We start from the raw sequence: 12,596 nt of genomic DNA on the forward strand, positions 1-12,596 counted from the left end.
TGACAATCCCAGTAAGATGACCAAGCTAGTACAGAGATGAGATTATGCTGGCATGCCTGTGAATTTAAATTAATGTATTTTTCCTGAAAGCACTTACCTCGTTGCCTTTTCGCTTTTGAGACATCGAAAATAGATTAGGGAGTTTGTATATAATTAAAATTATGTTGAACATTGACTACAAAGCGAGATGTACAAGACAGATAAAACCCCTGGCTTTTCTATCACCATTTATCTTCAGGGGTTAATGCGTTTCAAGCTGGTAGATCTGCTATTTTTGCTGAATGTTCGCCTAATTCTACGGAATGTTTGGGACTCATGCGGTTTAATGTCGTGTATCCAGTTGGCTTGTATGTAGGGTTGCCAACTACCTGAAATTCAAATGAGGGACTCATGGCCAGGCATCCCTTATTCCTACGAAAAATAAGGGACACCCAGAAAAAGTACAGTATAATCTCACAGTACATGTGAGTTTTTGTATAGTATAACCACTTGAACCCCAGCATCCATATTCTGGGGGAACATTGGCCTAAAATAGCAGATCTACAATCTCACAATGTGTTTTGTTGTGTCCATATGGTTTAGTAGTTCATAGAGATAACATTTGAAAATAAACTAAACCTAAGTTACTTGCATACTTAATTCTTGTTTAGGACCTGGTCTAAAATGTCTAGTTTAATTCAATATTGATAGATTTGTATTTGGAGGAATGATGAAAAAAAAAAGGTCAATTGGTGTAACAGAAAAACTTTGTATCCAATAATTAACCTGATTCTCAATAAAACACTAGTCAAATCAACTAGTTGGGCATAATCTTACATTAGACCTATTGAATAGCCATTGAAAGAAATGGATCACCAAAGCTCTGAATATAATAATTCATTTGGAGAATAATGTCAGTAAAGTCAACTGAATTGTCAAGGTGGTGTAACCACCATTCAAGAGCCATTTTGTATATTTGGCAAGAAGACCATGGTTGCATCCAAAACCACAAACTAACATAATACATACTACACAGTATGCTATTTTCTACTAAACAGTAGTCACTTATAATAATAAAAAGTAATTTGGCATACTGTGTGTTAGTATGTGATTTCGGACAGGGCTTTTTTGGGCCACCGCCCCATATCCAATATCCAGGTTCCTTAACCCCCACCACATCCACTTAAAATGTAATCGATTTCTAAATATCAGATTGTACATTAAGTCATGCGGTAAGTACTGGGTGCTGATGGTAGGTGTTGTGCTCCACCTCAGCAATCCATCTCCCTGGGGTCTAGCGCATTGAGAAACGGGTATAGACTCCCGCGCTCTGGCTGATACCGATTATTATGTAATTTTTAGCCTACTTCCCAGGGAGAGAAAAAAAAGCCTGTTAAGATTATAAGTAGAATTGTATTTGAATGTCAGGCCCTGTCACATCAAGCCTATCTCACAGCACTGAATGCCATACCATGTTGCCATGGTAACATGTTACAATGTTACCAGCCCTGTCACAGGGATGTCATGTCAGGCCCTGTCACATGGCTTTCAGGCCCTGTAACAAGGCCTTACTACTGACTGTGATACTGACAAGATACTGACATGATACTGACATGATATTGACAAGATACTGACATGATACTGACATGATGTCAGCTCCCCTTACTTTTTTACTTACACAGAACAGCACACATACGTCTCCTCTGAGGAAGAACAAAGGATGTAACAATGTAAGTCAATGAGGAGTATATTTTAAATGATCAATTTCTAGTCAATGGAGAAATTATTTTTGATTTCTTGTCCACCTTTGGAGTTACATCATGATGGCAAGGTAACTACACAACCCAAACCTCCAGTAAATCTGATCACAAACCAATGAGTTTCCCCACACTTATTCAATTCTTATGCGAAAACCAAAGATCTACAAGCCGGGACTACAAGCTGTTACCGTCGCCGGGACCCCCGTTACCACCGCCCCCATTACCGCCACCGGGACCCCGTGGACGGCACTGCAGATATATAAATAGATGGATTCCATGTAATCTCTACATTGCATGCATACCTGCCAACCTCTTCACCACGCTGGAGGACATTTTTAACAGAGTAGATGTAATTTCCAGTATTCTGGTGGATTTTGGGAATTTGACACTTTTATCAGGCTTTACTTAGGATCCATTCAAAAGTTAAAAGTAGCAATAAAAGAGCCATATTTAATAATACATTTATGCTGGGGACCCCCTGGAACCCCCCCAAGGACCCCTGGGGGTTCCCGGACCCCACTTTGAGAACCAAGGACCTTTACTGTTCCTGATATATGTGTCATCAGCTTGCGACTGCAACCTGTTCCTGTTCGCAGATGACTCGGCTCTGCTGGTCTCGGACAGGGACAGGCTGCAGGTTGAAAAAACTCTCAGCTCTGAACTCGATACCGTCCGCATCTGGCTCTCTGACAACAAACTATCATTACACCTGGGTAAAACAGAATCCATTCTCTTTGGGTCCAGCGTTAACCTTAGCAAGGCTGAGAGCTTCACAATCAAAGCAGGTGACGATGTTATCACAAGAAAGGAGGAAATGACCTACGTGGGTTCCATCTTGGAGGCAAACCTCTCCAGTGATAAAATGGCAGAAAGAGTCATCAAAAAGGTCAATCAAATAACACGTTTTCTGTATAGGATCAACTCTTTAGTCAGTAAGAATACCTTGAGGATTCTCACAGGGGCCCTCATCCAAGGTCATTTCGACTATGCATGCTTCTCGGTATCACAACACCACTATAAGGCCTTAAAAACAAAGCTCCAGACATCCCAAAACAAACTGGTAAGGCTACTGGCCTCAAACATACAACCCATCTAACCCCTGCTCATTTTGCTAGGGTTGGATGGCTCAGGGTTGAGGACAGAGTAAGGCAACTTGCAATGGGCCTGGTCTACAGGATACACGGTACACCACAACATTGACCCATGTACCTGTCAAAATACTTCCAAAACGTAAATGAAGTCCACAATCAAAACACCAGAGGCAGCTCCACTGATCATGTTCAACCCAGATTTTGCACAGGGGAAGGAACTCTTTCTCATGCTATACAATAAAAATGTGGAATGCCCTACAAAGGAGTAAAGGAGTGTAAAATCCTACTCACTTTCAAAACTGCCCTAAAAAGAACACCTTCAGGAGGCTGCAATTCCAAACGGGCCCCTGTCAAAGTCTTAACCTACCCACCCCCCCACCCTCCTCGAACTGTCTATTCTATTTTTCTTTACAGTTTACTTGTTTTTCATACCAGTAAACTGTAAGCTGATTGTATGACGTTCTGCATAGTAGTGTATATTTGTCTGTTTTCTTAAATATCATCATGATTTGAGTGTGTGGGGATCTCATTTTAAATAAGCCATTGTGCTTTTATGAGCGATCCATTTTAGAGGACCTTGTATTGTGAATTGTACTTCCATGTACTGTTTCCATGTCTTTTCTAAATAAAGTATTCGACAATCAATCAATCAATGGCCTAAGTTTCTTTTTTTGGGATTGTTTTCGTAGACACGTGGTTGCTTGTTTCTCTCGCAGAATCTGGCAACACTAGTCATGAGGTTCTACGTCACTTTTGCGCGCTGAAGAGGAGAAGATTCAACATGGCGCGGGAAACAAATATGGAAACAACACGGGAGGTTGCAGCTGAAATGACTACTGCTGGCCGTCAAGTCAGAGACCAGGAGGACAGGGACGTTATGGACGACATGAAGCTGTACGAGGCCCAGTTCTTCAACTTCACCCCGGAGACATGCATGCTGAGGATCTGTGGAGCCTTCCGCGAGAGTCTGTACGAGATCCTACTGGCCGTGGAGAAGGTCTGTGTGCACTGTGCAGTGGTGTAAAGTAACTAAGTACATTTACTTAAGTACAATTTTGAGGTATTTTGTTTACTTAACTGGAGTATTTCCAGACAGTTTTCAGTACTTTTACTTCTACTACACTACTACATCTTAGAGGCAAATATATATTGTGCTTTTTACTCCTCTACAATTATTTGAAAACTTAAGTTTCTAGTTACTTTGTAGATTTTGACTATTATTACAAAACATAGCCTACATTAACCACTTCAGCCGATACATTTTGGCCTTTTGAAAATAGCCGATCTACAAGCTCACAACGTGTCGCATCGCAACGCCTTGTGAGCTTGTAGATTGCTATTTTCAAAAGATTTTATACATTTGAAAACTTGTGAAATGGGACATTCTGCTTGATGAGTAATTTCTACTTTTGGTAGCCTACTTTAAGAACATTTTGATACCAATTATTTTGTTCTTTTACTCAAGTACATTTGCAAGTTACAAAACATGCATTAACCACTTCAGCCCATTCGGCTATTTGAAAATAGCCACACACAACACATTGTGAGCTTGTAGATCTACAATTTACACATTTGAAAAGACATTCTGCATAATGAGTACTTTCTACTTTTGGTACTTTAAGTACATTTTGATACCAATACCTTTTTACTGAAGTAAATTTAGAATTCTGGACTTTTACTTTTTAACAGAGTATTTCTACATTGCAGTATTGATACTTTTACTTAAGTAAAAAAATGTGAATACTTTTTCCACCACTGGGTGTGTGTGAGGCGGACCACCAAAGGCACTGAGCCGGACGGCGAGGAGGTGCGTCTGCGGAGGGCGAGGGAGTGCAGCCAGAACCTCCAGCAGTTCCTAGAGAAACGATTTCAGCGTCTGGCGGAGAGGATGAAGAAGCTGCTGGTGAACGAATGCCTTACAATACCACCCAACGTCCTGTTGGCTGAAGACCAGCAACACAGACAGTACCCCCAAGACATACAGGTAAGTTTTGATGACCACATGACCTGTGGGTCGTTCCCACATGACTTTGGGGAGGTCCCCAGATGATGGTGAGGTGACAATTTAAGGACTTTTAGGATCTTTTTAAAACCTCAAGAAAAGACAAAAAGACCATTACTGCCTCAAAAGTAATCATCAAACTTAACTATAAAAACTGGTCAAACATTGGCCACATTTTCAAATAATATAAAAAATAGGCAAAAATTGTGAAAATATCCAATCTACAAGCTCACAACACCTCGCGCTACGAGGCGTTGTGAGCTTGTAGATCGGCGTTAAAAGCTACAGCGGGGTAAAAACATGGCATGCTGCATACGACTGACCTTACAGTACACCATGATGTACGGCACGCTCTAAACTCTAAAGGGTGTCATGTCATTTATACAATATTTGTCACATTCTCATTTAAATCTGCTGTGTTCAAAAAGTGTGTCAGTCTTTATGCTCTAGACTGTTGTGTACCTCCCTACAACCACAGACGATGAACCCCAGCAACAATTGGTTGGTGTATGTATGTAAATAATATTTACATCTAACAAATACATATAACATTTGTTTCTTAAAAGGGACACAACACATTGCGTAAATGTCAAAGGTGACATGGCTATGTACTGTGTCGTTTAGAATAACATACATGAGCAAGACAATTATATACCGTAACCACACATATGCATAAATAACCTCCTTATGCAAAAGAAAATAATGCGTACATCAAAACGCATCAACTCCATGTTATACAAAATAGGCTAATCCTACTATAATTCTAGTAACCTCTGTCTGTAGTGGTAGGTGAGTGAGTGAAGCTACCCGGTTCTCCTCAGTGGCTGGACCAATTGCTCTGATTTTGCACACAGCCATTGACCATTACCATCTGAACTTAACAGTGAAGCCCATTTTTCAATTTCATCAAATCTCAGCTTCTTATTAGCGTTTATGTGTCAAACAATGGTGGGCTCTTGATCAAACTGCGCATGCGTCGCGCCTGTGTGTGTCTACAGCGCGGACTTTTTACCCCCGGTCGCAGTAGCGGGGGGCGGGGCGGGTGCGGGGAGAGACAGGCGAGTTGAGTGAAACGACTTGGGGAAGCACACTGCTCACGCGACAGGACATGCAATAACCCCACGATTGCAACTACTTTCGCCTGCACACTTCACCGGGTATGGTCTAGTTACATGAACACTGATATCCGGACCTTCTATTAATTCACAATCTCTGTGTGTGTGCGTGTATCTGTCCTGTCCTATTGACCGTATTTTAAGTAACAGAATCTGATATGTTGTTTGACTTTGGTCCTATTCCATACAGGAGGTGCTGAGGCTGGAGTCTTCCATTGCAGAGCTCCATAGGGCCTATGAGGCAGAAGTGTGTTGCAGACAGGCCCTCCTGGCGGAGCTGGAGGAGCAGAAGGAGACACAGGAGCTCCTGGATGGAATTCTGAAGTGGATGGCTGAGACGACCAAGATGACCAAGGATGGAACGGGAAGGTTCCAGGGCAGCATCCAACAGGTGAAGGACGCTGTTAAAAAACTTGAGGACTGTGTAGCGGAGATCTACCACAAGGCTCCACATTGTGTGTTTCAAGAGGTGCAAAATAAAATGAGTCAATAGGTTGATGTGGCTATTCTGGTGTGGAGGGGGTTTGGAGTTGAGGAATTGTTGATTTCAGTGCTGAATTTATTATGTAAAATGTACAGTTCATCATTAAATGCATTGCTTAATTCAGTTGCATATATGGAAAACTGAAAATAAACCTTGTTTATAAAAATATTTGTTAAAACATAAATAAAACTTTTTTCAAACATTATTTTCTTGTCCAAATAGCCGATGTACCATATTCATACAGTCAGGGGTTAAACTAATTTAGCTGGGGACCCCCAAGAACCCCTGGGGGTCCCTAGACCCTACTTCAAGAGCCACGTGCTGTACATAACTTGTTGTGACTGTGATTACATCCCTGGTGGAGCAGTCCATCTGTTCTGTTCTGAGGTAGACGGATTACCACTGCATTCTGAGACTGGATTTGCATCCACTTCATACTTCGCTCAGCTCCACTGTCTCTGTGCATCCAAGAAAGTGTGCCTATCGTTGCTATCGGGCAGAAACGTATCTCCGTATGTCAACTTTTTATGTTTTATCGTAAAATAAAGCCCCACTTTGTCTTTGTCAAACTACAGTGCCACACAAAAGTAGCGTAGATCATCAATTTCTTTACTATGTTTGAAAAGAAATTACAGCGAAAGTGGTTAAGTCTGTCTGTGGGTTTTATCAATATTGAACCAATGAAAAGTATTAAGAGCTTGTGTCAATAACATTGGATACATTTTGGTATCTTTTTTCCATTTCCTGAAAAGTAATGCTTTTGGACTCGGTTTCCACTCGACCCTACAGGGATGTGGTATGCAGGAGGTATAGTTGTGGTCTGGTTTTCTCTTGAGACCGCACTCAAATTCTTCAAACTCCTTGAAACAACTTGACCTCTGGATGGCTGGGTGCGAAAATGTGCACAGTTCCTCACACTGATGATCAAGATTTCTTTATTTGCCATTTCCGTCTGCACGCATCAGAAAACGAAATCGCATTTTAAGAGACAGTGAAAGAATGAATAGCGCAAAACTCAATATATAAATCTTTAAAAAAATGTTCAAAGCAAGCATAACCAGATAAAAAAAATAGTATAAGCATACTGTAAAAAAAAAAAGCATATTCAGAGTTCATAATGGCAATGTTTATCTGTTGCCATCTTGATGGGCTGGCAGACATGCATGAACCATACTCCTCCATTTCTTTAGAACAACATATCCTGAATTATCAGTTAGAAGTTGGTAACAAATATACTGACTGGTATCCATTTTGCTGTTTTTGTTACCCTGTCTTGCGGGCAATGTTTGAGCCCTAACCCACTTGTTGAGATACACTGCAAGACATATCTGACAGCAAATAATCTCCAGCAGAGGGCCCTCTCTGCATGTTGATATAGATGGTCTACTGCTGTTGTGTGTGTGTGTGTGTGTGTGTGTGTGTGTGTGTGTGTGTGTGTGTGTAATTTTCTAAATGAGAACTATTTTTGAATTATAGTGTATGGTGTATTTTAACTTAATAGAAAGTATAACCTCTAGTGTCGGTTTATTTTATTTTAGTTCCCTGCATTGTAAGACCCGGTTGCAGGTTCATTTCCAATTTACAACAGTAGCTTATTGTATCTAAAGAGTTGTGCGTGAAAAAGTGTAAAGGAGCTGGTAGTTGTGGGACTTTACAGCATGGATGGGGTTAACCCCACAAATAAAATCTCATGCATTATTTTGTCCTATTAAATGTAATGACTTTAAGGTTACCAATTACTTTCCACAAGCAGCACTTGAGAATTATTGCACAAGGGAGTTAGTTCCTTGCATTGTATGCTTTAGTTACATTTAATTCATTGTTTTATGTTAATACTTTGGAGGATAATTTAGCTACTTTTTTTGTCCATGTGATGTGATCTACTACAGTGGTTCTCAACCTGTGGGTCGGGACCCCGCAGGTGGGTCTCCACATGATTTTGGCAGGGTCCCTAGATGACAGTGAAGTGACAATTTAAGGACTTAAGACCTTTTTTAATACCTCAAAAAAAGAAAAAAGACCATTACTGCACCAAAATAATCAAACTATACCATAAAAACTGGTAAAACATTGACTAAATTGTTAAATAATATAAGAAATAGGCAAACATTTGGAAAATAACGTTGTGAGCTTGTAGATCTGCATTGACTACTGTAAACTTTTACGTAGCTAAATGACTGGTTAAATGGCTGATTTTTTATTGTTTGTCAAATTAAGCGTACATAATTGCTGATAGAAACTGTACAACAAGTAACCATTGCATTTCTTTATTTCCTAAGTTCACCCAAAAGGTAACTCTGGTAAACTTTACTAAGTATATAGGGTTTACATGGTTAATATTGCCGGCAGTATCATCTGTGACTCATGAGAATTTGATGCCATTTGAAGTGGCAGAGGTCCAGATGTTCAACCCGTCCTTGTCGACCTCCAGATGACCTTGGTTGGTGAGAGTAAGCCGCATCCTTTGGGATAGTGGTTCACCAGCTTTCTGCTCAGTGGCCCAAACTGGTCTGCTGTCCGCTGTGTACATCACCAGATTCATGTCATCTTGCATAATGATGCGTATCCCAAGGGTATGGGCTGTGTCTGTCTGCCAGCAAGGCTTCTGGTCAGGCTTCTTGTCTTCATAGATGACCAAGTTACTATCAGTCTGTGGGTTAAGGACATGTTCTTTGTATGAGTATCTTTCAAACTTAACTACTTCCACCCTGGTGTCCCTATTTTAGGTATGTCATTATAGTAAAAACTGATTTAAAATTATTATTATTTTTGAATAGGACTAAAGTGTATAGTTACTACATTGTGCGACGGTGTTGCTTGCTGACATGTGTTCAAGCTGACTACTAACTTGAAAAACACTTGAACCATCATACTATGGAGTATGAATTAAGCTTTAGTTCAAAGTGTCTAATGGGATTTGTGGGGGGGTGGGGTCAAACACTAGTATATACCTCCAAGTTACAGTTCATTTAAAATTACAGTTGATTCGCTCAAATTAAAAACAGGAAATATTTATTGCCTATCTGTCATTCTCATTCATTCCTGTAATTTATTGAAAATGTGTACAAGTTCATCTTCCTTTTTCTTGAATGAAGCCAACCCTGTTAATTACACCTTGATAGTTTTATATCTCACCTGGAAGATAGCCTTGTATTGCCCGTTGACACTGGTGAGGACTTCCCCCTGACGAAGCTCCTCATTAGTGCTCAAAGAGTTCTTGTACATTACTCTGTGATCAAAAATATTATAATATTTGTTAAAAACTGGAAAATAATATAGGAATATTAGAGTTTACTAGATGGAAAAAACCTACACCCATAATTGTCAGTCTGGGTTGAAATCTCTAAAATGGGACAGGGTAAACAAAGCTACATCTCTTTGATATTGCCAAGAACCCATATCCAACTACTTGCAACATTGTATAGAACAGTGGTTCTCAAACATTTGTAAAGGACCCCTTTACAAATGATTTTTTTCCTGGAAGCCCCCATAGGAGATGATTTGTGTTAAGATATCTTATACATTTATCAAGATTTGTTTTCCTCAAAATAGCTTAAGTATAAAATTGGATGGGAAAAATGGGATTAGTTCAACTTTTCCTCTCTCTTTCTTTTGCTGGAGACCCCCTGGAGACCCCCTGGAGCCCCCTCAAGGACCCCTGAGGGACCCGGACCTCACTTTGAGAACCACTATGGAATACAACTTCCAAGAAGGGTACAAAAAGCATTGTTTGTGTATATTGTATCATTTTTCTGTTGTGTATTCTGTTATATTGTACAGGAATTGGCTTCAGGGTATTTATTAGTTCTACATAAGCTATGTATGCATTATTAGATTATCTTTACTTTAATTAAATTATGGATTTCAGGGCCATGAGAGAACAATGTGATAAACAGACTACTTACTCACTTGCAGGTTATGAGGTTATGTCGTCGGTGGTGTTTTGACTTCTGCCTGTCACTCCTGTTTATCGTGTCTTCGTTGGACTTCCCCACCGTGACCATACAGGATGTACAGTAAGTACAGAAGTAGCAATGGGTTTCAGAGAAGGGTTGTGAAACACAAGGTTATGAAACACCCCCCCCATTTCCCGAATTTAGGGATTACACATAATTCGCACCAACTGGGAGCTACCCGGTACTGTGACTGACTTCAACTGTTTCACTTGAACAGAGGTGGGGTTGCTCAAGGTCATCTTAACTATTACACTATACTTGTGCGTGCGTGCGTGCATGTGTGTGTGTTTGGGGGGTTCTTACTGAAGTTTCAAAATTAACTGTTAAAAGTTTGGAGATTGGCACATTATAGTCAAGAGGTTGGATCACATATTTGGAGAATTGTACAATACTGTCCTTTCAATAAATGTGTACATTTCAACCCCAAATGTAACAATGGTGCCAGGATATTAACTCTAACTTTAAATGCTGTGCATGGAAACTGATTTCCTCCTGCGGGATCAATAAATGTCTATATTTAGAACATTTGACTTCATAAGGATTGATAGCTAAATTGCATACAGATTTGGAATTCGCTCCTTGTATTGTGGAATAGATAAATGTGCTCTGTCATTGAAACCACATAGTGACTTATCTTTCTAAACATTTTAATGGTTTTGTAATCAATGTATTTCAGGATATGGATGAAATTACTCTCTGCTCTAGTTTCATATCAATCATATAGGTGATTTTTATTTATTCATTGAATGATTTGAACCTTTTATCTAACCAGTCTCATTGAGACAAAAACAATATTTTACAAGAGAGACCTGGCTAGAAATACATTAGGCTACATATGATTAATACAGACTTCTGTAAACAAGTTCCTTACAAACACGATAGCTTGTTGCCTTTCAATTTGTTCACTTCTAAAATGTCCCCCTAGATTTACAATTTACATTTCTCATTTAAGTCAGGCAACACTATTCACAAATTCTGACCACCAAGACTTTGTTTTATTGTAATCTGAGGTAACAGTCAGAAATGAAGTTGCTTACCTAAAGACTCAAATAAGTCAAAGTGATTAAGGTAACTATAGCCATACAGCATGGTACAAATAAGTGAATTATGTTTGCTCTGGGACCCAGGCTCCATCAAAGACATACTGAGTTGTCATGTGGGGACCAACCAAAAGTAGGCCTGCAACTAATTTTGTATTCCAAATAATAGTTTGAGGAGTCAAAATGTACAGTGTACAATCCACATGGAAAACCACAACATATTTTCCAAGTCCCAGACAGAGTCATTTCTTTAGTCTGGAAAAAGACTTTGATGTATAGTTAGTAATGACTGCCCTCATTTGAACACTCCATTGATGAAGCAATCATTATATTGATGTTGTTATGCAGACCTGACAGCAACTGCCGCCACAGTTGTCATTCAGATTATTAAATTAACTTATTTTTGAATATCCTCAGATCAATTGATCAAGTTTCCATCGAGAGTAAAAATATGATTTATATGGGGTGGCTCTGAAAGAGGTAGCCGTCTAAGTCTGTCTGGAGCTAATCTCACAAACCGCTGAACAGATCAGTGCCAACTTTCTTGTGCACACTATAGGCTAACACAGTTATCACCAAGGACTTTTAAGACCGTTTTAATACCTAAAAAAAGTAAAAGAAAAGACCATTACTGTGTTAAAAGTAATCAACAAAACTATGCTATAAGAACTGGTGAAACATTGGCCAAATTGTCAAATAATATAAGAAATATATTTTAAAATAGCTGATCTACAGGCTCACAACGCCTCGCAACGCAGAACTGAGTCAAACTAAATGTAATGCCTCAATTCCAAGTGCTTGTCAGGGTGGGTGATCCCCAGTTCAAATATGAATATTTTGGGAGGTCCCCAGTTCAAATACGATTATTTGGGGGGGGGGGGGGGGGTCCCCAGTTCAAATATGATTATTTTGGGGGTATGAAGTATGAACTATATTCTAGCCCTGTGTTTAAAGAGAAATACAGTGCATAATGAGTGTCTCTTCAAAGAAGGAGCAGTACAATATTTGAAACAGGCATTGTTTGAATTTCACATCAGAATTTCACATCAGAATTTCACATCAGTCACATTAGTGTTTCATATCTCTGAAAAAAGCAACTCAGTTGACACAGATTCAGCTGTCACCAACTCATAACATATGTTGCAAGCAAATCATTGATTGTGTCTAAA

General features: G+C 39.6%; 1 protein-coding gene and 1 long non-coding RNA gene across 2 annotated transcripts; one reads left to right on the forward strand and one right to left on the reverse strand.

Moving 5' to 3' along the window:
* The first annotated feature begins 3,605 nt into the window (after positions 1 to 3,605).
* On the forward strand, positions 3,606 to 6,562 carry mis12 (MIS12 kinetochore complex component). Its single transcript, XM_084056319.1, has 3 exons — positions 3,606 to 3,826; positions 4,589 to 4,814; positions 6,138 to 6,562. Exons 1-3 carry the CDS (start codon positions 3,612 to 3,614, stop codon positions 6,438 to 6,440), a joined length of 744 nt encoding a protein of 247 aa, XP_083912445.1. The 5' UTR covers positions 3,606 to 3,611; the 3' UTR covers positions 6,441 to 6,562.
* Positions 6,563 to 8,682: 2,120 nt separating this feature from the next.
* LOC311046301 lies at positions 8,683 to 10,421 on the reverse strand. The gene is made up of 3 exons (XR_014600863.1): positions 10,337 to 10,421; positions 9,567 to 9,660; positions 8,683 to 9,081 (listed from the first exon to the last, which is right to left on the reverse strand). It is a non-coding gene; the product is annotated as an uncharacterized lncRNA (long non-coding RNA).
* Positions 10,422 to 12,596: the final 2,175 nt, after the last annotated feature.

Source organism: Gymnoscopelus microlampas, assembly GCF_963454915.1.
Source record: "Gymnoscopelus microlampas genome assembly, chromosome: 1".
In the NCBI taxonomy this organism is placed as follows: domain Eukaryota; kingdom Metazoa; phylum Chordata; class Actinopteri; order Myctophiformes; family Myctophidae; genus Gymnoscopelus; species Gymnoscopelus microlampas.

What these genes read in the sequence shown, in the direction of transcription:
- mis12 (XM_084056319.1), top strand. Translation starts at nt 3,612, where the DNA reads ATGGCGCGGGAAACAAATATGGAAACAACACGGGAGGTTGCAGCTGAA. An exon ending in ATCCTACTGGCCGTGGAGAA is followed by an intron (nt 3,827 to 4,588) that starts GGTCTGTGTGCA and finishes TTTCCACCACTG; the next exon opens with GGTGTGTGTGAGGCGGACCA. An exon ending in AGTACCCCCAAGACATACAG is followed by an intron (nt 4,815 to 6,137) that starts GTAAGTTTTGAT and finishes TATTCCATACAG; the next exon opens with GAGGTGCTGAGGCTGGAGTC.